This window comes from Salvelinus alpinus, chromosome 20 (assembly GCF_045679555.1).
Source record: "Salvelinus alpinus chromosome 20, SLU_Salpinus.1, whole genome shotgun sequence".
NCBI lineage: Eukaryota > Metazoa > Chordata > Actinopteri > Salmoniformes > Salmonidae > Salvelinus > Salvelinus alpinus.
This window is the reverse complement of record NC_092105.1, coordinates 18,370,506-18,396,957: the sequence shown is the minus strand read 5'-3', so window position 1 is coordinate 18,396,957 and position 26,452 is coordinate 18,370,506. Positions and strand designations below refer to the sequence as shown.

The window sequence follows — 26,452 nt, the reverse complement described above, 5'->3', positions numbered from 1 at the left end:
TCGTTCATTTTAAACCCTGAGAACATGATTTTTAACGTATCGCAAGTGTCCAGTATCAACACTGAGGTCCAGACGCACTACATTTGGCTGCCCGGTATTGCTATCGCCACCGTCTACGGATTACTAATAATTATTGGACTTATTGGTAACGTCACGCTAATGAGGACGTTTATCACAGTTAAATCCATGCGGACGGTGCCCAACCTGTTCATGTCCAGCCTCGCGCTCGGGGACCTGCTGCTTCTAGTCACGTGCGCTCCGGTGGACGCCAGTCGGTACCTCGCGGACAAATGGCTCTTCGGCCGGGTGGGATGCAAACTCATCCCGTTCATCCAACTCACCTCCGTCGGCGTCTCCGTTTTCACACTCACTGCGCTCTCTGCAGATAGGTAAGGCTTTTATAATCAAATGTGTTGTTTTCTCAATCCCTCCGACGGGAAGTTAAATGACATTTTTCAAGAAAAGTAAAAACAAAAGAACAGCCTTCATTGAAGTTTTCCAACCATTCTTTGGCATTGTAATATGAACAGGCAGGTATGGTAGCACGAACAGGCAGGTCGTGTTATTACACTAGCCTACACTTTCAGCCTGGTTGCAGATGTTGTTCACTGCAGACAAACTCACAGAAGAGAGTGAACTGGTGGGGTTTAGCTCACATACTATAAAGAGGGATCTTGTTTATGCATGACATGTTCATTCTGTGTAGGCCTAATGTAATTCAAGTCCAATCTTTTATTTTGTTCTATTCATCAATTCACTCCTCAAAACTCTTACATGCTGAAAGTTTCTTCAAGTGCAGTCGCAAAAACCGTCAAGTGCTATGATGAAACTGGCTCTCATGAGGACCGCCACAGGAAAGGAAGACCCAGAGTTACCTCTACTGCAGAGGATAAGTTCATTAGAGTTACCAGCCTCACAAATTGCAGCCCAAATAAATGCTTCACATAGCACATAGCACTTTGAGATATCAGCTGATGTAAGAAGGGCTATATAAATACATTTGATTTGATTCACAGAGTTCAAGTAACAGACACATCTCAACATCAACTGTTCAGAGGAGACTGTGAATCAGGCCTTCATGGTTGAATTGCTGCAAAGAAACCACTACTAAAGGACACCAATAAGAAGAAGAGACTTGCTTGAGCCAAGAAACACGAGCAATATATATTAGACCAGAGGAAATCTGTCCTTAGGTGTGCTGCATCAGATGACCTGACCTCCACAATCACCCGACCTCAACCCAATTGAGATGGTTTGGGATGAGTTGAACCGCAGAGTGAAGGAAAAGCAGCCAACAAGTGCTCAGCATATGTGGGAACTCCTTCAAGACTGTTGGAAAAGCATTCCAGGTGAAGCTGGTAGAGAAAATGTCAAGAGTGTGCAAAGCTGTCATCAAGGCAAAGGCAAAGGGTGACTACTTTGAAGAATCTAAAATATATTTTGATTTGTTTAACACTTTTTGGGTTACTATATGATTCCATATGTGTTATTTCATAGATTTGATGTGTTCTCTACTATTCTACAATGTATAAAATAGTAAAAATAAAGAAAATGAGTAGGTGTGTCCAAACTTTTGACTCGTACTGTATATATATTTTTGTTGTATAACAAAGGTTTTTGTAATTATTTTCAGAACTTTGATGCCATATAATCTTGATTCAGGAAATCCATGTTTTATTATGAGAGTTGTTCTTTTTCATACATTAATTACCAAATGCAATTCTAGCACTCTTTGAGAGTCCTGAAGTACCCTTATGTATGTATGTTGCATCCATATTCTCTCATTACAGATATGATCAAACTCAATTAGGCAACACCAGCTGCTTTTCATTGAATTCTCTGGTTCTTTTAATCCAGAGCAATGTGAGACAATTGTTTCTTTAATGATAAAGGATCTGGGGGGAGGGTGGGCTTTAAGCTAGAAACAAGAGGTTGACGCTTTTCTGATGCACATGGGAATGAATATCTTTGGTTTGTCTCTATGATATTCAGAAGCTAAGCTACGATCTTCTAAAGTCGAGAAGTCAACGAAATTGGACTTTGCTTGGGAAGTAATCTTATACAATGTGTGGCTCTGTCACTATCAATTGATATCTTCACTTTCTGTAAAAGAGAAAGTATAATTATCATAATAAAACATATTTGCTAACAGAGTAACATTTGGGGAAATCGGGTCTAGACTTTATTTTCCTTATCCATTATTGTAATTATAATTATTAAATAGCCTATCTATTTTCAAATGTGAAAAAGGGGCCTTGGAGAAAAATTGTTGGGAACCCCTGTGCTAAATGACTGGTAAATGTAATGAAATTAGTTTTCTGCTTGTCCCAGGTACAAGGCCATTGTCAAACCCATGGACATCCAGACGTCCACAGCTAAGATCTGCTTCCGAGCAGCAGCCATATGGCTCTTCTCCATGACCCTGGCCGTTCCTGAGGTGGTCTTCTCCGACCTTCACACCTTCAACATCGGCCAGACCAACGACACCTTTGTGACATGCGCTCCCTACCCCCACACCGGGGAACTGCACCCTAAGATCCACTCCATGGCCTTCTTCCTCATCTTCTACATCATCCCCCTTCTCATCATCTCTGTGTACTACTGCTTCATCGCACGCAGCCTGATCCAGAGCGCCTCAGACATGCCCGTGGAGGCACACTTACACATCAAAAAACAGGTGTGTGAATGTGTGTTTGGACACTGGACGTTTAGGTGTTTATCGTTTAATGAGACATGGGAAATAGTCAAGTGGGAAAATGAGAAATGTGTGTATGCGTTTGTATGTGTGTCCTTCTGAATACTCCAATTGAATGATGCTTTCTTTACCATCTCCACAGATTGAGTCCAGGAAGCGTCTGGCTAAGACAGTCCTGGTTTTTGTGGGTTTGTTCGCTGTGTGCTGGCTCCCCAGTCATGTGATCTACCTGTACCGCTCCTACCACTACGGCCAGGTGGACACGTCCCTGGGACACTTCATCGCCAGCGTGGGTGCCCGCGTCCTGGCCTTTACCAACTCCTGTGTCAACCCTTTTGCCCTCTACCTGCTCAGCAATAGCTTCCAGAAGCAGTTCAACAAGCAGCTCCACTGCCGCCGTCGTCCACCAATCAACTGTAATGCTCAGAGCACGGGGCGGAGCAACACGCGACTGACCTCGGTCAAGAGCAACAATCAGTCTCTGGCTAACTTCAGCCTCGTCAACGGGGCTCATGTTAGTCAGGAATGCTGTGTGTAGTGACTGTGCTAAAGATGATGCTTTAGACTTGTAAAAGTGACATTCCAAGACTGACATACTGCCAACCAATCAAATCACAGAATAATTTATGGCTGTAACCCAAATACTGTAGTGGGCCTGTGTTCTAACTCCAAGTGTTGATATTGTAGCACCATTCATTCATTCCAATTCTATGGTTGATATGCAGGGCTTCAGTATATGCAACCCATGATTGATACAAAGTGTTTTATTTTAAGCAGGGGTGGAAAGAGTACTGAAATATCCTACTCAAGTAGAAGTTACTTTAACTACATTTTACTCAAGATGTACATTTACTGGTGTAAAAAAAACTCCTCAAGTAAAAGTGAAAAATAGCTAATTTAAAAAGTACTCAGAAAAAGTAATTGAGTATATTATATATTACAAGTAGTACAAGTACTCGAAAAAGCTACTCAATTACAGTAATGGGAGTAGTTGTAATTAGTTACTTTACACCTCTGATTTTAAGTTTAGAATTTATCATCTTAACAGCTACTGCTATGTATGCAAACCAATGTGTCTCAGTCCTCCGGAGATGCAGTTCTGTTCTGGTTTCTCATTAGAACTGTATTGATCCATTAGAGAGGTTCTTAGAGAAGATGACAACCCAACCAGGTGTGAATAAGATGCCGATGACAAGGTAATGAAGAGAGGTACTGGAGCTGCCATTGTGTACACGCGCCTAAAGGACAGTTCTGTAGGGATATCTCCAGCTGACTAAAACACCAACAACCTCAGTGCTTTGAAAGATACATATTAGATTGTTGTTTATATGAGTGTTTGAATTCTGTAGCCTACACTGAAAGATCAACTTCCTTAATAACAGCTGCCCAGGAGTAGTCAGTCCTGCATCAAAGGCTTGGAAACGTTCTATCTACAAACCCATAGACATCTCAACTCATAAGCATCTCAGCATTGGTTGAAGAGATATAAATATCTGTATACAGTTCATTGTACGGATCAGACTACAGTACAGTGCATTCGGAAAGTATTCAGACCCCTTGACTTTTTCCACATTTTGTTACGTTACAGCCTTATTCTAAAATGGATTAATTACATTTTTCCATCATCAATCTACACACAATACCCCATAATGACAAAGCAAAAACAGGTTTTTGGAATTTTTTGCAAATGTATTAAAAATATTAAAAGTACCTTATTTACATAAGTATTCAGACCCTTTGCTATGAGACTCAAAATTGAGCTCAGGTGCATCCTGTTTCCATTGATCATCCTTGAGCTGTTTCTACAACTTGATTGGAGTCCACCTGTGGTAAATTCAATTGATTGGACATGATTTGGAGAGACACACACCTGTCTAAATAAGGTCCCATAGTTGACATTGCAAAAACCAAGCCATGAGGTCGAAGGAATTGTCCCAAGAGCTCCGAGACAGGATTGTGTCGAGGCACAGATCTGGAGAAGGGTACCAAAAAATGTCTGCAGCATTGAAGGTCCCCAAGACCACAGTGGCCTCCATCATTCTTAAATGGAAGAAGTTTGGAACCACCAAGACTCTTAGAGCTGGCCGCCCGGCCAAACTGAGCAATTGGGGAGAAGGGCCTTGGTCAGGGATGTAATGGTCCCGATGGTCCCGAGTTCCTCTGTGGAGATGGGAGAACCTTCCTGAAGGAGAACCGTCTCTGCCTCACACCACCAATCAGGCCTTTATGGTAGAGTGGCCAGACGGAAGCCACTCCTCAGTAAAAGGCACATGACAGCCTGCTTGGTTTGCCTAAAGGGACCTAAAGGACTCTCAGACCATGGGAAAAAAGATTTGCTGGTCTGATGAAACCATGATTGAACTCTTTGGGCTTAATGCCAAGCGTCACATCTGGAGGAAACCTGGCACCATCCCTACGGTGAAGCATGTTGGTGGCAGCATCATGCTGTGGAGATGTTTTTCAACGGCAGGGACTGGGAGACTAGTCAGGATCGAGGGAAAGATGAACGGAGCAAAGTACAGAGAAATCCTTGATGAAAATCGGCTCCAGAGTGCTCAGGGCCTCAGACTGGGGCAAAGGTTCACCTTCCAACAGGACAACGACCCTAAGCACACAGCCAAGATAAAGCAAGAGTGGCATCGGGACAAGTCTCTGAATATCCTTTAGTGGCCCAGCCAGAGCCTGGACTTCTCTGGAGAGACCTGAAAATAGCTGTGCAGCGACGCTCCCCATCCAACCTGACAGAGCTTGAGAGGATCTGCAGAGAAGAATGGGAGAAACTCCCCAAATACAGGTGTGCCAAGCATGTAGCGTCATACCCAAGAATACTCGAGGTTGTAATCGCTGCCAAAGGCGCTTCAACAAAGTACTGAGTAAAGGGTCTGAATACTTATGTGAAGGTGATATTTCAGTTTAAAAATGTTAATACATTTGCAGAAATTCTAAAAACCTGTTTTTGCTTTGTCATTATGGGGTATTTTGTGTAGATTGATGAGAATTATTTTTTTTTAAATAAATTTTTGAGTAAGTCTGTAACGTAACACAATGTGGAAAAGGTCAAGGGGTCTGAATACTTTCTGAATGCTCTGTATATCTGATTGTTTGGGTCAGATGAAAAGTGAAAGTTATGTCCAAGAGTAGTTCGATGTTGTTCAAAGTGATACTTGTGTTTCTCAATGTTTGATAAATATAAAAAGTAATTCTCTCTGGGTGAATTGAATATTTTGTTGTTGTTTGAGCATTTTCTGGTGTCTGTAAAAGCACAGCTTGGCACGCCATCATGTTATTTGATCTACATTTATTTGTAGAACAAGCTTGTGTTGTCTTGTTTACAGTGCCAAAGTTTTTATTGTGTTAAAAATAAGTGGCAATATATTTTTAGCAGTACATTTTTTAATGTTTTTTATGTAGGCTACATTATGATGTTTAGTGTTGATTAAATGGTTGAAAAATTATGGTGTGTGGTGTTTCAATGCTGCTGTCCTGTACTTTTCCTCAACACATCCCCCAACATCCGGGCTATTCACCCTGCTAACATCTAAAAGGCAGAGACAGTACAGGTGCATCAAAGCTGGGACAGAGAGACTGAAAAACAGCTTAGCCGGCCTCTGCCCTGTACTCTGCCCTGAACCTTAGACACGGTCACTAAACGGCTACCATCCGGCACTCAACCCTGTACCTTAGAGACTGCTGCCCTATGTACAGTACATAGTCATTGAACACTGATCACTTAATAATGTTTACATACTGTTTTACCCACTTCATATGTATATACTGTTTTCTGCACACCTTTTCAATTAACATAATGTCTATACGCACCATTCTCCTACATGCAGTATATATTTACTGTATAATCCGGACTCTGGTCTGGAAGCTAAATTCCTGTAATTCTATCAACACTGAACAAAAATATAAACGCAGCATGTAGTGTTGGTTCCATGTTTTATGAGCTGAAATAGAAAATCCCAGAAATGTTCCATACCCACAAAAAGCGTATTTCTCTCAAATGTTGGGCACAAATTTGTTTATATTCCTGTTAGTGAGCATTTCTCCTTTGCCAAGATAATCCATCCACCTGACATATGTGGCATATATAGAAGCTGATTAAACAGCATGATCATTACACAGGTGCACCTTGTGATGGGACAATAAAAGGCCACTTAAAAATGTGCAGTTTTGTCACACAATACAATGCCTCAGATGTTTTGAGGGAGCGTGCAATTGGCATGCTGAGTGCAGGAATATCAGCCAAGCTGTTGCCAGAGAACTGAATGTTAATTTCTCTACCATAAGCCGCCTCCAACTTCGTTTTAGAGAATTTGGTAGAATTTGGTAGTACATCCAACCGGCCTCAGACCATGTATAACCACGCCAGCCCTGGACCTCCACATCCGGCTTCTTCACCTGCGGGATCATCTGAGACCAGCCAACTGGACAGATGATGAAACTGAGGAGTATTTCTGTCTGTAATAAAGCCCTTTTGTGGGGGAAAACTCATTCTGATTGGCTGGGCCTGGCTCCCCAGTGGGTGGGCCTATGCCCTCCCAGGCCCACCCATGGCTGTGCCCCTGCCCAGTCACGTGACATAGATTACGACCTAATTCATTTATTTCAATTGACTGAGTTCCTTATATGAACTGTAACTCAGTCAAATCTTTGAAAATGTTGCTTGTTAGGTTTATATTTTTGTCCAGTATATTTTGCCATGAGGTTTTGCACTGTGTATTTAAATACTCTGTTCTTGACATAGCTCATTCTATCATTTCTACAATTGTACATTGCCTCGTAGTTACACTGTTTATACACACACCGCATATTAATTTATATACTGTATTCTTTAATATAGCTACTGCTGCACATATCATTCTTAGTATATATTGTGTAAATTAATCTGGTGTAGATACATATAGATTGCATTTAGATTACTGTTACATTGCTATTTGGGTTAATTGGATTCATTCAGACATTTTAAGATGTTCATTATTATTATTTTAAATATTTGTGTACCTTTTTGACATTTTACTGCATTGTTAGTAACTAGTAACATAAACATTTAGCTTCTCCCGCTATAACATCAGCTTAACTATGTATGCGACCAATAAACTGATTGGATTTTGATAGCATGTCCCTCCATTGAACATGCAGTATTCAACATTCTAACCACTTGCTTTATTCTGCTTTAATTTTAATTTTTTTCACCTTAATTTAACCAGGTAGGCCAGTTGAGAACAAGTTCTCATTTACAGCTGTGACCTGGCCAAGATAAAGCAAAGCAGTGCGACAAAAACAACAACACAGAGTTACACATAAAACAAACGTACAGTCAATAACACAAAAGAAAAGAAAAATGGAAATATCTATGTACAGTGTGTGCAAATGTAGAAGAGTAGGGAGGTAGGCAATAAATAGGCCCTAGAGGCGAGAATAATTACAATTTAGCATTAATACTGGCGTGATAGATGTGCAGATGATGATGTGCAAGTAGAGATACTGGGGTGCAAAAGAGCAAGATGGTAAGTAATAATACGGGGATGAGGTAGTCGGGTGTGCTATTGACAGATTGGCTATGTACAGGTACAGTGATCGGTAAGCTGGTCAGACAGCTGATGTTTAAAGTGCTGGACGTCCTCACTTAGGACTGGACTAGAATAATAAATTGAACAAGGAGCTGCTGAAACATGGTTACAAGCGCAGAACCCAATATATTCGAAATTACTAAAGGCCAATCAAGGAAGCTCTTATTTAATTTACATCACTTACCTTAGATGGCTGTGTAGACACCAGCAATCACATACAGTTGTTCTGGTGTCCATGAGAGCTTGGACATGCATTTCCTATTATCGTTTTGCAATGATTGTTTCATTAATAGCTATATGTTCTTTAGTGTTGTGTATTGACTTTTCATTCAGCTTAACCTTGTCCTTAAGGCTGGACACAGCCCTATTTAGGACTATTCATTTGCTATTCACACTTTCTTCAGTTCTTTTTTTCTCAATCCTAAGGTTGTCATATTTTTATTAAATTGTTTTATTTAACCTTTATTTAACAAGGTAGGCAAGTTGAGAACAAGGTCTCATTTATAATTGCGACCTGGCCAAGATAAAGCAAAGCAGTTCGACACATACAACAACACAGAGTTAAACAAACATACAGTCAATAATACAACAACACAGAGTAAAACAAACATACAGTCAATAATACAGTAGAAAGTCTATATACAATGTGAGCAAATGAGGTGAGATAAGGGAGGTAAAGGCAAAAAAAGGCCATGGTGGCGAAGTAAATACAATATAGCAAGTAAAACACTGGAATGGTAGATTTGCAGTGGAAGAATGTGCAAAGTAGAGATAGAAATAATGGGGTGCAAAGGAGCAAAATAAATAAATACAGTAGGGGGAGAGGTAGTTGTTTGGGCTAAATTATAGATGGGCTATGTACAGGTGCAGTAATCTGTGAGCTGCTCTGACAGCTGGTGCTTAAAGCTAGTGAGGGAGATAAGTGTTTCCAGTTTCAGAGATTTTTGTAGTTCATTCCAGTCATTGGCAGCAGAGAACTGGAAGGAGAGGCGGCCAAAGGAAGAATTGGTTTTGGGGGTGACCAGAGAGATATACCTGCTGGAGCGCGTGCTACAGGTGGGTGCTGCTATGGTGACCAGCGAGCTGAGATAAGGGGGGATTTTACCTAGCAGGGTCTTGTAGATGACCTGGAGCCAGTGGGTTTTGCGAAGAGTATGAAGCGAGGGCCAGCCAACGAGAGCGTACAGGTCGCAGTGGTGGGTAGTATATGGGGCTTTGGTGACAAAACGGATGGCACTGTGATAGACTGCATCCAATTTATTGAGTAGGGTATTGGAGGCTATTTTGTAAATGACATCGCCGAAGTCGAGGATCGGTAGGATGGTCAGTTTTACGAGGGTATGTTTGGCAGCATGAGTGAAGAATGCTTTGTTGCGAAATAGGAAGCCAATTCTAGATTTAACTTTGGATTGGAGATGTTTGACATCTTCTACTTGGTACTCATCCCGGATCCGGGAGCACCCTCATCAGTAAAAAAGCTGACTAGCATAGCCTAGCATAGCGCCACAAGTAAATACTAGCATCTAAATATCATGAAATCACAAGTCCAAGACACCAGATGAAAGATACACATCTTGTGAATCCAGCCATCATTTCCGATTTTTAAAATGTTTTACAGCGAAAACACAATATGTATTTCTATTAGCTAACCACGATAGCAAAAGACCCAACCGCATATTTTCACAATTTTTTTACTGCGTAGGTAGCTATCACAAATTCGACCAAATAAAGATATATATAGTCACTAACCAAGAAACAACTTCATCAGATGACAGTCTTATAACAGATTTATTGTATAGCATATGTTTTGTTCGAAAAATATGCATATTTCAGGTATAAATCATAGTTTTACATTGCAGCCACCATCACAAGTCTCACCAAAGCAGCTAGAATAACTACAGAAACCAACGTGAAATACCTAAATACTCATCATAAAACATTTATGAAAAATACACGGTGTACAGCAAATGAAAGACAAACATCCTGTGAATCCAGCCAATATTTCAGATTTTTTAAGTGTTTTACTGCGAAAACACAATATAGCATTATATTAGCTTACTACAATAGCCTACCACACAACCGCATTCATTCAAGACACGTTAGCGATAGCGAATAAACCAGAAAAATATATTAATTTTTTCACTAACCTTCTCAAACTTCATCAGATGACAGTCCTATAACATCATATTACACAATACATATATGGTTTGTTCGAAAATGTGCATATTTAGCGGTACAATTCGTGGTTGAACAATGTGAATACGTAGCCAAACTGCACAAAATTATCAGGATATATTTCTGACACTCACATCATCTAATCAAATAACTAATCATAAACTTTACTAAAAAATACAAGTTGGACAGCAAATGAAAGATACACTAGTTCTTAATGCAACCGCTGTGTTAGATTTTTAAAAATAACCTTAGTACGACATACAGCTTACGTTATAGCGAGACAGCGTCCAAAATCAGCGCCCAAAATACGACGACACATTTTTGACAGAAATTCGAAATAACATCATAAATGGTTCCTACTTTTGATGATCTTCCATCAGAATCTTGTACAAGGGGTCCTTTGTCCAGAATAATCGTTGTTTGGTTGTAGAATGCCCTCTTCATCTGTAGAACGCTAGCCAACGCTAGCCATGCGGCACAGAAGTGTCCAACTCACCAGAACGCATAACAAAGAAAATACCGAAAATCGGAATAAACTGATATAAACTGATATAAGTCGGTTTAATATAACTAGTTGATGATGTTTTTAACACATATATCAAATAAAATCAGAGCCGGAGATATCTAACGCCTATAACGAAAGCTTTTCAAAACGCAATCCAGGGGTCCCCTTCGCGCCATGCAGAATAAAGGAAAGAGTGGTCGCGTCATTCCAACAGGTCTTGTTCGGCCTCAGATAGAGCTGTACACCCCATTCCAACTCTCACTGCCTACTGACATCTAGTGGAAGGCGTATGCAGTGCATGTAGACCCATAGATTCCATGCAAATTAATAGGCTGACCCTGGAACAGAGCCCCCGATTTCAGATTTCTCACTTCCTGACAGGAAGTTTGCTGCAAAATGAGTTCTGTTTTACTCACAGATATAATTCAAACGGTTTTAGAAACTAGAGAGTGTTTTCTATCCAATAGTAATAATAATATGCATATTGTACGAGCAAGAATTGAGTACGAGGCAGTTTAATTTGGGAACGATTTTTTACAAAGTGAGAACAGCGCCCCCCCCCCTATTGAGAAAAGGATATGAGCCTGGAAGGAGAGTTTACAGTCTAACCAGACACCTAGGTATTTGTAGTTGTCCACATATTCTAAGTCAGAACCGTCCAGAGTAGTGATGTTGGACGGGCGGGCAGGTGCAGGCAGCGATCGGTTGAGGAGCATGCATTTCGTTTTACTTGTATTTAAGAGCAATTGGAGGCCACGGAAGGAGAGTTGTATGGCACTGAAGCTCGTCTGGAGGGTTGTTAACACAGTGTTCAAAGAAGGACCAGAGGTATACAGAATGGTGTCGTCTGCGTAGAGGTAATTCAGAGACTCACCAGCAGCAAGAGCGACATCATTGATGTATACAGAGAAGAGAGTCGATCCAAGAATTGAACCCTGTGGCACCCCATAGAGACTGCCAGAGGCCCGGACAACAGGCCCTCTGATTTGACACAATTAAATCTATCAGAGAAGTAGTTGGTGAACCAGGCGAGGCAATCATTTGAGAAACCAAGGCTATCGAGTCTGCCGATGAGGATGTGGTGATTGACAGAGTCGAAAGCCTTGGCGAGGTCAATGAATACGGCTGCACAGTATTGTTTCTTATCGATTGCTGTTAAGATATCGTTTAGGACCTTGAGCGTGGCTGAGGTGCACCCATGACCAGCTCTGAAACCAGATTGCATAGCGGAGAAGGTATGGTGGGATTCGAAATGGTCGCTAATCTGTTTGTTGACTTGGCTTTCGAAGACCTTAGAAAGGCAGGGTAGGATAGATATAGGTCTGTAGCAGTTTGGGTCAAGAGTGTCCCCCCCTTTGAAGAGGGGGATGACCGCAGCTGCTTTCCAATCTTTGGGAATCTATATAGATTATAGAATGTGAAGATGTTGCGAAGTCATTCAACACTTTGATTCTGGAAATCGATTGAATGTTGCTCTGTTCTATTTCATTCACAACTCTGAGAACATTGCACAAAACACTATCAGGCAAATCAATACCTCATGTTGATCAGCGTTTCCCAAACTTGGTCCTGGGGCCCCCCCTGGGTACATGTTTTTGTTTTTGCCCTAGCACTACACAGCTGATTCAAATAACCAAAGATTGATGAGTTGGTTACTTGAATCAGCTGTGTAGTGATAGGGCAAAAACAAAAACCCGTACCCAGCGGGGGCCCCAGGACCGAGTTTGGGAAACCCTGATGTAGATTAGCTCTATAGACCTACCGTTTATACTATATATGGTGACATGTAGGTAAGCCATATTTATTTGTTCAGTTCTTCCAAGGCAGTTGGACTTTCTTGGAGGTGTTCAATTCTTGTCATGTGTAAACCCTCCTTTTTAGTGACACTCAGACACACTAACATGGTCAATAATAGTGTTTACTAGTTGTTGAAAATCTATTTAGTCAATGTAACACTGGCTGGAGTCCCGCTGAGCTGCCTGACCAATAGAAGTGAATGACGCAACGTTCCAAACAACCAAACTTTTTTTGAGTGGAAGACATCTGGTGCAACCGATTTACTCCAGTGAATTTTAACATACTCCGTCTCCATGGTAAAGGCCTTAGGGCAGATTCTCTCTGGACACCTACACACAGTGGGATGCTCAGACTCCCTCAAGGTAATTCATAGTTTGGTCTAGATCCTAAGTGATATTTTGGCTCTGATTATTATCACAACAAACATTATGGTTACTCCAGCATCCCATGATGTCATTAATGAGCCATAGGTGATCTGTTTCAGGAGACCTGATTGGCCATCGGGGATTTGATGATATGACCTTTTCAATCTCAATCTAAACTGGCATACGAGGACAGGAAACACCCTGGAGCCACACCTCTCCATCTGCTATGCCTCTTCCCTTGTTCCTTTGTCAGTCAGCGCCTTAACTTCTTTGGGATAGGGGGCAGCATTTTCACTTTTGGATGAATAGCGTGCCCAGAGACAACTGCCTCAGTCCCAGATGCTAATATATGCATATTATTATTATTGGATAGAAAACACTCTGAAGTTTCTAAAACTGTTTGAATAATGTCTGTGATTATAACAGAACTCATATGGCAGGCAAAAACCTGAGAAAAAATCCAAACAGGAAGTGGGAAATCTGAGGTTTGTAGTTTTCTAACTCAGCCCCTATCGAATTCACAGTGGGATATGGGTTATGTTGCACTTCCTACGGCTTCCACTAGATGTCAACCGTCTTTAGAACGTCGTTTCAGTGAAGGGGGGCCGGATGGGAGCTGTTTGACTAAGGGGTCTGCCAGCAGCCTCGTTCTGTCACGCGCATTTCACATGAGAAGTATCTCTCGTTCCATTGCTTCTCTACAGACAATGGAATTCTCCGGTTGAAACATTAAACATTTAAGATATAAACATCCTAAAGATTGATTCTATACTTAGTTTGACAAGTGTCTTCAACCTGTAATATAACTTTTTGAACTTTTCGTCCGACTGGACCTGAACGCGCTTTTGGATTTGTTTACCAAACTCCCTAACAAAAGAAGCTATTTTGACATAAATGGACATTATCGAACAAAAAAAACATTTGTGTAACTGCGATTCCTGGGAGTGCATTCTGATGAAGATCAAAGGTAAGTGAATATTTATAATGCCATTTCAGACTAATGTTGACGGCGCAACATGGCGGATATTTCTTTTGGCTGGTTTGGGCTCAGAGCGCCGTTCTCAGATTATGCTTTTTCCGTATTTTTATTTGTATTTATTTTTAATCTGACACAGCAGTTGCATTAAGGAGAAGTGCATCTAAAGTCCCATGCATAACACTTGAATTTATCAACATTTATTAGTATTTCTGTGAATTCATGTGGCTCTCTGCAAAATCATAGCATGTTTTTGAACTACTGAACATAACACACCAATGTAAAATTAGATTTTTGGATATAAATATGCACTTTATCGAACAAAACGTACATGTATTGTGTAACATGAAGTCCTATGAGTGTCATCTGATGAAGATCAAAGGTTAGTGATAAATTCTCTCTCTATTTGTGCTTTTTGTGACTCCTCTCTTTGGCGGGAAAAATGGCTGGGTTTTTCTGTGACTTGGTGGTGACCTAACAATTGTTTGTGGAGCTTTCGCTGTAAAGCATTTTTGAAATCAGACACTGGCTGGATTAACGAGAATTGTATATTTAAAATGGTGCCTAATACTTGTATGTTTGAGAAATTTGATTTATGAGATTTGTTGATTTGTATTTGGCGCCTTGCAATTTCATTGGCGAGGGGTTCTGCTAGCGGAACCCCAGTCCTAGACAGGTTAATCCCCCTCTTCTCACAGATATAGGAAAGGCATCAAGGAGAAGAAGACGCTGGTGACTTGAGATGCACTAGCAATGCCTCAGGGGTTGATACAGTATGTGATGGGGCTTCCCCTACTGTTTATGTTCCCCAATTACAATAAATACATGTCCACGTCAACATAAGGGGTTTAAGACAAAAGAAAAGCTATTTTGGATATGTTGAATATGATCATTTTATTAGACAAATACAGCATCCTGAGAAAAGCTACAAAAGTCAGTCAACCCAATTTCTATTAAACCAAGAAAAACAAAACCATTCATTTGTTCAGTCACCAACTCACTGCTAAAAACATTGAACAAGTTGATTAAAATAGATATAAAAAAATACAAATTACCAAACATTTGTAACAAAGTTGCAGTTTCAGTGTTACTGGTAAAGCAGGAAAGCCTGGAGTCTGTAAGGGAGGAAGAGGGCTGATGTTCTGTCCAGACGAGCATGTCCCAAACTTCTCCGAATGCAGAACCGACACAGCTGAGAAAGAGTGCAGGGACCTGGGGAGAAAGAGGTGAGGCAGTAAGGAGGTAAAACGAAGAAGGAGAAGGAGATATGTCAGACATGGAAAATATGTTGATAGCCTTCCATCAGTAGACATACTAATAGCCCACTGGGCACAGATGTAAATTCAACGTCTATTCCATGTTGGTTCAAGTTAACTTCATTGAAATGAAGTGGGAACAACGTTAATTCAAACATTGTGTTGCCAGTGGGACGTTTGGGTAGAGTCATGTATGCGTGGATGTGCGTGTGAATGCATTAATAAACAAGTATTTTCACCTCTTTTCTGTATTGTAGTTCTGACTGTACTGTCGCAAGCTGCCAGCTCCAGAGGAGTCTTCCCGTCTGAATTCCTACAACTCCCATCAGCCCCGTAGTCCATCAGAAGCTCCACCATCCTGACTTCTCCCCCTAGCACTGCAGCATGTAATGGTGTGTCATGACCACACCCACCCTGGACATCAACACCTGATTGCAGCAGTCTCTCCACACAGTCGGTGGCCTGGGCCAGACAGGCTGTGTACAAAGGGGTTCCCACACCAGGCAGCTCCAGGTCTATGTGGAATCCATGGGACAGCAACACCTCTAGACACTCCCTGTGACCTGGGGAGGGAAACAACTTTTACTGAGTACAATGTTTACCATTATGCTGCATGAAATGGTCATTCTGAGTCACACTGCACAAAATAAATCCACATGCACACTTACCTCTCTTTGCAGCCTGGTGGATGGGTGATGCCAGGTGATGGACAGCATGTGTGTTGGGGCTGTGCTGTAGAATCAGTCTGACACAGGCAACACTCCCACTGCTGCAGGCATTGAAGAGGGGTGTGGCTCCATCAGTCGATACCATCTCCACCTGCAGACACACAGGGAGCAATCACATGAAGCGGCTTTAGGTTAGACGCTACCTATATCGGTAAAAACAATCATTCATCACCTTTGATTCTTCCTAGTGTGAGCGAGAGAAGAAAAAAAGGGTGTCCTTACATTGGCCCCATTCTCCAGTAGGAACGTGGTACAGGCGTAATGTCCTCCGAGGCAGGCCTCGTGGAGGGGAGAGACCCTGTCCATTGTCAGCATGTCCACAGGAAACCCCTGAGAGTGGAGAAGATGGAGGACTTCATGTCTATTTGATGTGTGTTTTGTTTAGTGTCAGTATGTCATTTTTATGGCAGCTTTATACTGTAAGACATGGTTTTGACTGTCTACCTGTGAGACCAGAGTCCTCAGGATCAGGAGTCTACCCTGGTAGGCGGCATCGTGAAGAGGGGTCCTGTCTGACCACAAGTCTGTCCAAACACAGCACATCATTATCAGACAAGCAATCTCCTGGACCTCAGAGACACTGAAGCCCAGTTCCTGCACTAGTATCACAAATAAACACTACCTGGGAGAACTAAACAACCACACTGACTTCCTCTCTCTCTCCCCCCAAACTGGTTGTACTAACTGTCTCGTCTCATCAATAGAAGTAAATGAATATACATCAGAAACCTGTTGGAACAGCCAGGAGAGTTCATGTGCAAATGAGAGGCACTGTAAGGGAAATGTGGTCTCAAGTACTACCAGTGGTGTAAATACTTAAGTACTACAGCAGTTTCTTTTTTTGGGGGGGGGGGGGGGGGTACTTTTTACTCCATACACTTTCTTTGACACCAAAGTACTTGTTACATTATGAATGCTTAAGAGGACAGGAAAATTGTCAAAATCACACACTTAAAGAGAATATCCCTGTGCATCACTACTGTCTCTGATTTGGCAGACTCACTAAACACAAATACTTAATTTGTAAGTTATGTCTGTGTTGGAATGTGCCCCTGACTATCTGTAAATAAAATTGTGCCATCTGATATGCCTAATAAGGAATTTTAAATGACTTATACTTTTGCTATTTAAAATCAAATGCTTTGTCTTTTACTCAAGTAGTATTTTACTGGGTGACTTTCACATTTACTTGAGGCATTTTCTATTAAGGTACTGTATTGTTACTCTGCATATCTACATGCTGATGTATCTGTAACATACACTGCATTCAGAAAGTATTCAGACCATGACCACGTTGTTACGTTACAGCCTTATTCTAAAATAGATTAAATACATTTTTCCCCCTCATCAAGCTACACACAATACCCCATAATAACAAAGCAAAAACTGATTTTTACAAATTCTATATGAAAATAAATTAAGTATTCAGACTCTTTACTTAGTACCTTGTTGAAGCACCTTTGGCAGTGATTACAGCGTTGAGTCTTCTTGGGTATGACCCTACAAGCTTGGCACACCTGTATTTGGGGAGTTTCTCCCATTCTTATTTGCAGATCCTCTCAAGTACTGTCAGGTTGAATGGGGAGCGTCGCTGCACAGATATTTTCAGGTCTCTCCAGAAATGTTTGATCGGGTTCAAGTCCGGGATCTGGCCCCTCAGAGACTTGTCCCGAAGCCCCTCCTGCGTTGTCTTGGCTGTGTGCATAGGGTTGTTGTCCTGTTGGAAGGTGAACCTTTGCCCCAGTCGGAGGCCCTGAGCACTCCAGAGAAAGTTTTCATCAAGGATCTCACTGTACTTAGCTCCGTTAATCTTTGCCTCGATCCTGACTAGTCTCCCAGTCCCTGCAGTTGAAAAACATCCCCACAGCCTGATGCTGCCATCCCCATGCTTCACCATTAAGGACCGATCAGTGGAGTGCGGCAGAGATGATTGTCCTTCTGTAAGGTTCTCCCATCTCCACAGAGGAACTCTGAGTGACCATCGGGTTCTTGGTCACCTCCTTAACCAAGCGAAGGTTTAGCGAAGGTTTCCGGCCATCGCTAAAGCACGGTAATAATGGCACAAGCCAATCAAAGGTTGTAACACGGAACCCAAGCTGGCTGCGCGCTTGCGCCATCGTGTATAAATGTATTTTGTCCCCCTACACCAAACGCGATCACGACACGCAGGTTAAAATATCAAAACAACAACAGCTTGTTTTGATATTTTAACCTGCGTATCGTGATAGCGCAGTCGATTTGGGTTTCGTGTTAAAGCCCCCAGGCATCTCTACCCCCAATGCTACAATTTATGTTAAGTGATCCCAGTGGTCGCTCTCATATCCATTCGTTTACTACTAGGATATGCTGAACAACACCTCTCCTGCTTGTCTGCCTGCGGTGCTCCCACAGATTCAGAGATCCATGTAATGCATCAGCAGCGGGTAATCTGATTTCCAATGACTACACCGGCAATGCTAATGTTTTCATCCTAAATGTAAGTCTCTCACATCTATGTCCCATGGAGAAGCAGTAGGCTACAGGCTAACATCACAAATATATCTTATCAATTTCTACACCCCCTCATGCAAATATGTTTGTCTCTCTGTGGGGGGGATGGTTACACGGAAGATGGGAAATGGACTGAAATAAAAGTGTGCACTGTGTGGCGCACATGAATGGTTTCAGAAGTGTGTGTCTGTGGACGTGATTAACTATACCCCCCCCCCCCCTCGATGATGTCACTACACGAGAAGAACAACATTTTCAAAAATTTCTAAAAACCTGTTTTTGCTTTGTCATTACGTGGTATTGTGTGTAGATTGATGAGGAACATTTGTAATTTAATACATTTTCGAATAAGACTAATGTAACAAAATGTGGAAAAATTGAAGGGGTCTGAATACTTTCCAAATGCACTGTATCTTTACTTTTACTCAAGTATGGGAACTGGTTACTTTTTCCACCACTGGGTATTACTAAACTAGACTTTGGTTCCCATACTTTCACTAAGAAAATGATATGCAGTATATTTATTCAGGACATACATCAGTCGGCTACCTACTGTGCACAGATATCAGTTCAATGTTTAGTTTTGATTTACATTTGGTTGGATTTGTCAACAAAAATATTTCACCATGTCATTGGATTTATGTTTTTTAAAAATACAAAATTCCCTTAAGTTGTTTACTTTTGTTCTTCAAATCCAATCAGTTTTCCACGTGGATTCAACGTCATCACATAAAAAAATTGGGTTGAAATTACATGTAAACAACATTGAATCAACCAGTAGGTAGACAGTGTTCTTCTTCTAAAAACACACACCAATATATCTTGACCTAACTGCTCTCTCTTTCCATTTTCTCTATCTCTCATCGCCTCAACCAACTTCCTGAAATATCTGAAACAACTCTGGTTCTCAACTCTTAGGAAAACATACTGTATAATGTGTTTATTCAGGACACCAACCTTCTCTGTTGAACACCAATACCACAGACAAAAGCACAGAACACACTGAAGATCTCTTGGCCTCTCTCAAATTGTAAGTGTAACTTTCTTGCTCTCACAGAACACAAACTTGCTAAACAGTATTTACTTTGTCAAAGCAGCAGAAGAAAAAGAGAAAACCATACCAGCCATGAGCGAGTTGCATGCCAGTCCACCATAGATGTGGAAGGGTCCCCTCCAAGGCCGACTGCACAGGGCAATCTCCGTCTGCACACCAGCCATGGTCAAACAACAGCAGCCTCCTCCACAGTGAATGAACCAGCTATGGGTGGGATCCACAAACCTGTCTGCCCACTGCTGGCCTTCCCAGACCTCTTATCAGGCCCCAAGCTACCTCCTCCCCCAACCCTGAGGAAAGGAGTACCACCCCTACAACCCCCCTTTCCGTGGAATTGGGGAACCGTTGCATGACAATAGAGGTAAGCATAGGACCGACAGACACAGACACACACAAATGGAACATCTGTGTCTATTCTGATATCTAGGTGATAAGGTGTGGTATTTCAACATGTGCAGAGGACAACCTTATGGCGTAAGAAAAAAATAATTGGATAAGGTGCGATTGAATTTAAGAAATCTGTTTAGGACTTTCTAAAAGCCCATTTTAAGAGTGGAGTAGTAAAGCTATCTGCATATCTGTGTCGTTACATCATTCAAGTCCGGGTCACTGTTTCCTTCAGGGACATCACTTCAAAACAGCCAGTCAAAACATGGTGCCTGTAGTACATCCACATTGGAATGTGAATAGTTGGCTATTTTGAAAGTAAAAACTTGTTTTTACCAACATGTTTTTACCAAACCGTGGTTCAGTCTTCACAGTCTGAATGAGGGCTACATAACATACCATATTGACTTTTCAGACTTGTTCTAAAACTATTGAGCTAGATTAGTATGTTACATGTATAGGGGTGCTGGGTGTGTCCAGCCCCTCTGGAACCTCCCTTGCATACAGTACTCTCTCCTACATCTCTTTGAAACATTTGACCCTCATGAATACCTTAAAACCACTTTAGGCAGAAAATGTGTTTCTATAGTGACAACAATGATGCTATTTACCCAGACTACAACCCTAACGATGTGTGAATGGTGCACTACCCTCACCCTTGAAAAGATAGGAATGCCATTCCTACCTCCTCCCCTTTCATTGCTAAGTGTTTCGTCTGGCAAGATGTTTACAGTGAAAACTGTGATGTTTTTGTTCCAGGACGTACAAGAAGTTTGAGGCCCTAGCTATTGAAAATCCATGATCAGAAAAAAGGGTGATAAAATAGGTCATCCCGAAACAGACTTTACTTTCCTTATTTCCATCATAGGTCAAGGTTCAGGAATCAGTGCATCATTAGGGTACACACAGCCTTAAGCATGAGCTCACAAACATTTGTAAAAAATAAACAATCTCCAAAGGAGAGGAACCACCCAACAAAGACATTGGCAAAGCATGATATGAGTAAAAAAGTTAAACAGCAGAGAACTACAAAAAATTTAATTCAAGCACAAAAGGACAAGGAAGGGAACTTGGTTAGTGGGTGGTGTTGAAATACAAAACTATGCTATTAGACTCCCCTTAAAGTTTATACTGCTGTCTATGGCAACCAGTGGCATTCATTGTGGCATTTTTGTAATAACGGTATACCCCCCAACCTCCTTCCTTAATCAAATAATTATCTGTGAACCTATATCCTTCTTTATTCAGTGCAAAGCATTGATAAAGAAATTAAAATACAAAAACTAGGAGTGGAACATTGGTGCTTCAGTTTTGTAGTTCATTCCGGGGTTACAAAGAATAAAAAGTATATCTATAACCGTCTTAACCTGAGCAAGAACACTCATCCTATTGTAAACATCAGGGTTCCCCTTAAAACATTCTGCAATGAGTGGTCAGTATCCACAGCTGATTAGGTGTTGGGTCAGAGGTCAAGTTAAGATTTTTTAAAGCAGTTATATTAAGGTTGAGGATAAGGAGTTGTGTTTGCTTGGAGTTATCATCATAGCTTGGTCTTTTGACCACCTGGCTCCTCCTTTGTCAACATGGCACTTTTAGAGTGAGTTCCTTTCCTATCGCCCAAGCCCTGCCTCCAAAGCCCCTGGGGGCCCGTGGCGTCCATGGCAACGTCTATGAGGCAGTCTGGGAGGAGCCAGCGGAGAAGGATCAGGAAGAGGAAGTCAAGGACAGCGAAGAAGGCAAAGATGGAGCCTGCCACAGGGCCACAGTGGGTTCTCAATCTGAGCAGCCGTCTGTCAAGAGGAAGAACCTTCTCCCCAGCCACACGGTCATACACCTGACAGAACAGAGAGAAGATACACACACATAGTGTTAGTATCAATGAATTAAATCTCATCAATATCCCAGTCTGTGTCAATTAAAGGTATTACGGCAGTGTATCACAGTCTAGATTTAGGAAACATACAAAATATATTACGCATGTATGAGCCTACCTTCTCGGTCCTCTCTGCGACATTCCTCCAGGTGTAGAGGGTGCAGACGTGGGCATGGATGGAAGCTGGGGAGGCGACGCTGCCCGATCGTTGCCTAGCGATGACACTGTCCAGGCCGGCACAAAGAGAACGCACGGTGGGCTCACACAGGGTGATCAGATCCTCAGGCAGAACCTCAGGGATCCCTCCAACACGCGTACTTACCACCTACACACACACACACTTCCATGAACCTCATTAACCACACACATACTCAATGGCAAAATTCCCAGACCCATATGCATTGGGTGCATAACCCGATTAGGATGTACACTCACGGCGCTTGTGGTAATATGGTATGGTAATTCATATTAAAAGTTGAGGGTGCAACGATGTGCGGTCCTTTTTTACTGAACTCTGATGTGCACTTTGAAGAAGTTAGAATAACTGTCCCCATGAACTTTTCCTCAGACAACAAGACCAGTAACAAACAACAAAATCACTAGCCTGTCAATCTACTATAGTAGAAATGTTTCGTTCTGTAATGCAATTAGCGGGAAAACAGCGCTGTCCAAAGCGCACCGCACATGAGTGATTTCATGTGACAGAGATGAAAATATCCATTAGAAATGTAGAAAGAGGGGAGATGTAATACGCAACAACTAACATGGGTTGCTAATAGGATTGTGCTTTTGGCTAATGGACAATGAAAGAAAGTGGATTTTAAATAATTGCCTCTACGGATATGGTCTGATTTTGGCTAGGGTACTTTGAAGCATGGTAAGACATGCCTCATAATATGTAGTAAAACTTTCAGATTTCAATAAATAAAGTATATGTTTTCAAAATGGATACTGCCTCCAGCTCATTGCAAAGTGGTGTGTGTCAAGTTGATGTAGCCTGCCTTCCATTGCATATGCATTTAATGTTTGTGATGTTTTAGCAGTAGCTCTTGCGCTGTCTGACAGATTTTCCGCTCAGACTCTGTATCTGTATGCTGTACACGTAATAAATAAGATACATAACGAATATACTGTACACATGCGCCAATTTAAATCCACAAAATGTTGCGAATGAACCTAAAGACCTATAAGCAGGACCAACCAAATGTATTTACATCAACCGGTATTTACAGCAATAAATTGGCTAAAAAGTATTATTTATCTTCTGCCAGACAACTGGCCTGCAGCAATTGTATTTATCAGCATTTGTATCATTTTTTTGTTTTGCCAAAAAGCCAGCTATAAACAGCTATTAACAGTACAACCACCTTCTAGTTTGTGTCCAGGTATGGGCAAGAGGATGAATATCGATTAATATTCAGTAGGCAAACAGACCTGTAGTCCACAGCTGGCCCCCTCCACTATAGCCATGCAGAAGGCCTCGGTCAGGGAGGTGTTGAGGAAGATATGTCCCTGGACCAGGACCCCCCGCACATCCTTATGTTCAAGGGCCCCCAGGAGACGCACCCTGGGGAGAGAGAGAAGCAAATCAGAGACACACCTACACCCACAAACATATACCAACCCACACACATCACTGTTTAATTCTACCTGTCGTGTAGCTGGTATTTCTCTCTCACTTCCTCCAACACGATTCTCTTTGGTCCCTCTCCACCAATCAGGAAATGTAGATCGGGATGTTTGAGGCACAGCTCTGGGATGATCCCACCCAGAAGATCTATTCCTAAAAAAGTGTAAAAGCAGCAGTTGAGACTTCACATTCCTACAATCATATCTACAGGCTTTATTTATTGATAAACGACAAGCGCACATAGTTCATCTTTTTGCTATGTGGGGTCTACATTTATCATTATATAGTCTCACCCCTCCATACCTTTACGATAAACGAGGCGGCTGACCACTACGATGGTGATCCTGTCGTCATAGCGCTGGGAAGGGTCGGGGGTGAAGTCTGTGGGGTCGACAGCGTTGGGGATGACAGAAACAATCTCGGGGTCAAGTGCTGCCCTAAGCACGGTGTTCTCCTTACTGGTGTACGACACGCACACAATGTGATTGGTGTCGCACAGAGACACCGTCAGCAGCTTATTGGTCAGCACTGAGCTAACATCAGCAAAACCAAAGAGGGAGTGGTCAGTAAACACCTGTAAACAGACAACAACTTTTAGTTATTTATACTAAATGGACACACAAAAACTATTTTAGGAACTTTATATGCTCTCATCTTGCTCTAGGATGCGCCTGCAATGGCATCATCTTCCCTAAAGTGCACCACTTTCGGTCAAAATTGGCTTAGTTTCACCACACACAACTCTGTTAAGACTGCTACCCACAACTCTGTTAAGACTTCTACCCACAACTCTGTTAAGACTGCTACCCACAACTCTGTTAAGACTGCTACCCACAACTCTGTTAAGACTGCTACCCACAACTCTGTTAAGACTGCTACCCACAACTCTGTTAAGACTGCTACCCACAACTCTGTTAAGACTGCTACCCACAACTCTGTTAAGACTGCTACCCACAACTCTGTTAAGACTGCTACCCACAACTCTGTTAAGACTGCTACCCACAACTCTGTTAAGACTGCTACCCACAACTCTGTTAAGACTGCTACCCACAACTCTGTTAAGACTGCTACCCACAACTCTGTTAAGACTGCTACCCACAACTCTGTTAGACTGCTACCCACAACTCTGTTAGACTGCTACCCACCGTGTTGAGGCCCATGGTCTTGGCGTGGAACAATGCATCGTGGCCCATGGCGGAGAAGGAGCTGTGGGCGTGCACCACGGTGATACGCTCCCTGACAAACACGCAGCGCAGCAGCGGCAGGCTGTGGAAGCAGGTGGTAGCTGTGGACTGGTTGTACATCACCTGCAGGGGCAGGTAGTACACCTTGAGCCCGTTGGTCAGGTAGCGGACCCCCTTTCTGCAGCCGTAGGCGTGGGTGGCGATCACCACCTTGTGACCCTTCTCTATCAGACACTGAGACAGCTGGTAGATGTGGCTCTCCACCCCACCCATGTTGGGGTAAAAAAAGTCTGACACCATGCAGATGTTGTGCTTCCTGGCAGGGGCCTGGGGAGCCACTGTGAGCCCATCAGAGTGTCTGTTGGCTAGGGGAGCGTGGACAGCTGCCCCCCTCCTTCGCTGGCCCATGGTGGTGGAGTTATATGGTGGTGTGCGTCACTCATACAGGCGTCTTACATTTAGAGCAACCATGCACCTGAGTAAACAATGAAATAAACATTACAATGGATAGCTACAACTACACAATCTGCCCAGATTAACCTAGGACTTGATCTAACTACAACATACACTTTGGTAATGAAGTTTATGGAAAGGTTATCTATGAATAAGCAGTTGCAAGTAAGCTAGCAAGTCGAGGAATTGTCTTTGTAGTGGCTTGGACAACGATTCCCATAGATAACCGATTAATTTGTGGCTTGGGAGGTAGCATGCTAACGTAGCTCGCAAGTTAGAAATGAGGCTAGGTAAGCTAGCTAGTATGTTTGCTGTAATGCTTCCGAGAACATTTGGATGATTGGGACTTGAGAGAATACGATCTTACCTTCAAAACAAAGCGAAATTGTTTTTTGTTTGATATAAACCTACATTTTGTCTCAGTCCATCTTCATTCAAATTTCTGTCAATCAAAACAACCTCTTCACTTCCTGGTCCGCTTCAGATCGTCTTCTTCTTCTTTCTATTCTTCTTCTTCTTCTAGAATCTGGTGTTATTGCTGCCTCCTGCTGTAGTAGTCAGGAATAGCCTCACTGCCTCTGGTGCGTTCAACACCTGGGTTACGGTCCAAACACTTAAATGTGTGTTCCAAACACTTAAAAGTGCGGTCCAAACACTTAAAAGACACACCCTTGTCCGCTTACCCTCGCCTTATGCCCTTGGGGGAATCCCCGTCGTCATCTTGGAGGGTGGTTTAAATGATTAGCCAAGCAAGGGAAGTTTGCAATGTAAGCCCCTCAGCCCTCGTTTTTAGTCGGCTTTGCAAGTGTACAATTATGTTCACTACGGCCTGAAACTCCCCATAATTCAATTCACGATTGTACATCCTGCTAAGAAAAGTCTGTGAAAATGTTAAAACAACATCAATGGAGAAGTCAACATACAAGTGTAAGTAAAAACGAATGCAAATAAGGTAGACATTTTGTTACTACATAAAAAGTAAATATGTTTTTGTTTGGTTATCTTTTGGAAATTGTATAAATAAAACATTTTCCTTCAGAAGTTCCGGCGTTTGGAGTTTGAGAAGTCAATTAGAGAAGTGAAGAATTCTATTTTAGATGGTAATTTTCTCGAAATCTAAAAGCACAACCTAGATCTGAGCCAATATCTTAATTAGTTGAACATGTTATTACTCCAGCCTCGTAAAAGAGACAAACTGAAACATTTACATTTTCGTCAAAAACAACTTTATATCGTAGGAGTGTCTTTGATTTGATGGCCTAGACATGGGCAGTTCGGTACGAGATGACCGTTGGACCCGAAGACATG

At 42.0% G+C, this 26,452-nt stretch overlaps 3 protein-coding genes and 1 long non-coding RNA gene across 5 annotated transcripts; 2 read left to right on the top strand and 2 right to left on the bottom strand.

Annotated features, from left to right (window-relative positions):
• LOC139546409 (gastrin-releasing peptide receptor-like) lies at positions 1–6,150 on the top strand. The gene is made up of 3 exons (XM_071354764.1): positions 1–389; positions 2,332–2,677; positions 2,838–6,150. The coding sequence occupies exons 1-3, from the start codon at positions 25–27 to the stop codon at positions 3,231–3,233; spliced, it is 1,107 nt and encodes a 368-aa protein (XP_071210865.1). The 5' UTR covers positions 1–24; the 3' UTR covers positions 3,234–6,150.
• Positions 6,151–13,743: 7,593 nt separating this feature from the next.
• On the top strand, positions 13,744–17,158 carry LOC139546408 (uncharacterized). Its single transcript, XR_011669219.1, has 2 exons — positions 13,744–14,080; positions 15,603–17,158. It is a non-coding gene; the product is annotated as an uncharacterized lncRNA (long non-coding RNA).
• On the bottom strand, positions 14,965–20,706 carry asb11 (ankyrin repeat and SOCS box containing 11). The gene is made up of 6 exons (XM_071354763.1): positions 19,685–20,706; positions 16,518–16,597; positions 16,296–16,403; positions 16,014–16,164; positions 15,585–15,908; positions 14,965–15,301 (listed from the first exon to the last, which is right to left on the bottom strand). Exons 1-6 carry the CDS (start codon positions 19,779–19,781, stop codon positions 15,177–15,179), a joined length of 885 nt encoding a protein of 294 aa, XP_071210864.1. The 5' UTR covers positions 19,782–20,706; the 3' UTR covers positions 14,965–15,176.
• A 125-nt stretch (positions 20,707–20,831) lies between these two features.
• Positions 20,832–25,666, bottom strand: piga (phosphatidylinositol glycan anchor biosynthesis, class A). 2 transcript variants are annotated; one of them, XM_071354762.1, is made up of 7 exons: positions 25,556–25,666; positions 24,653–25,166; positions 23,811–24,081; positions 23,528–23,660; positions 23,312–23,444; positions 21,996–22,202; positions 20,832–21,838 (listed from the first exon to the last, which is right to left on the bottom strand). In XM_071354762.1, the coding sequence occupies exons 2-7, from the start codon at positions 25,097–25,099 to the stop codon at positions 21,545–21,547; spliced, it is 1,485 nt and encodes a 494-aa protein (XP_071210863.1). In that variant the 5' UTR covers positions 25,100–25,166; positions 25,556–25,666; the 3' UTR covers positions 20,832–21,544. The 2 variants fall into 2 exon arrangements, with proteins under 2 accessions (XP_071210863.1, XP_071210862.1); XM_071354761.1 differs by having other exon boundaries at positions 25,512–25,645.
• Between the last annotated feature and the right edge of the window lie 786 nt (positions 25,667–26,452).

Excerpts from the sequence above, each read along its gene's own strand:
- piga (XM_071354762.1), bottom strand. The coding sequence starts at position 25,099 with ATGGGCCAGCGAAGGAGGGGGGCAGCTGTCCACGCTCCCCTAGCCAAC. Across the intron at positions 23,661-23,810 it reads CCGCCTCGTTTATCGTAAAG|GAATAGATCTTCTGGGTGGG; the intron begins GTATGGAGGGGT and ends ACACTTTTTTAG. Across the intron at positions 23,445-23,527 it reads AAATACCAGCTACACGACAG|GGTGCGTCTCCTGGGGGCCC; the intron begins GTAGAATTAAAC and ends CTCTCTCCCCAG.
- LOC139546409 (XM_071354764.1), top strand. The coding sequence starts at position 25 with ATGATTTTTAACGTATCGCAAGTGTCCAGTATCAACACTGAGGTCCAG. Across the intron at positions 390-2,331 it reads ACTGCGCTCTCTGCAGATAG|GTACAAGGCCATTGTCAAAC; the intron begins GTAAGGCTTTTA and ends TGCTTGTCCCAG. Across the intron at positions 2,678-2,837 it reads ACTTACACATCAAAAAACAG|ATTGAGTCCAGGAAGCGTCT; the intron begins GTGTGTGAATGT and ends CCATCTCCACAG.
- asb11 (XM_071354763.1), bottom strand. The coding sequence starts at position 19,781 with ATGGCTGGTGTGCAGACGGAGATTGCCCTGTGCAGTCGGCCTTGGAGG. Across the intron at positions 16,404-16,517 it reads TGAGGACTCTGGTCTCACAG|GGGTTTCCTGTGGACATGCT; the intron begins GTAGACAGTCAA and ends CTCCACTCTCAG. Across the intron at positions 15,302-15,584 it reads AACTACAATACAGAAAAGAG|GTCCCTGCACTCTTTCTCAG; the intron begins GTGAAAATACTT and ends CTTTCTCCCCAG.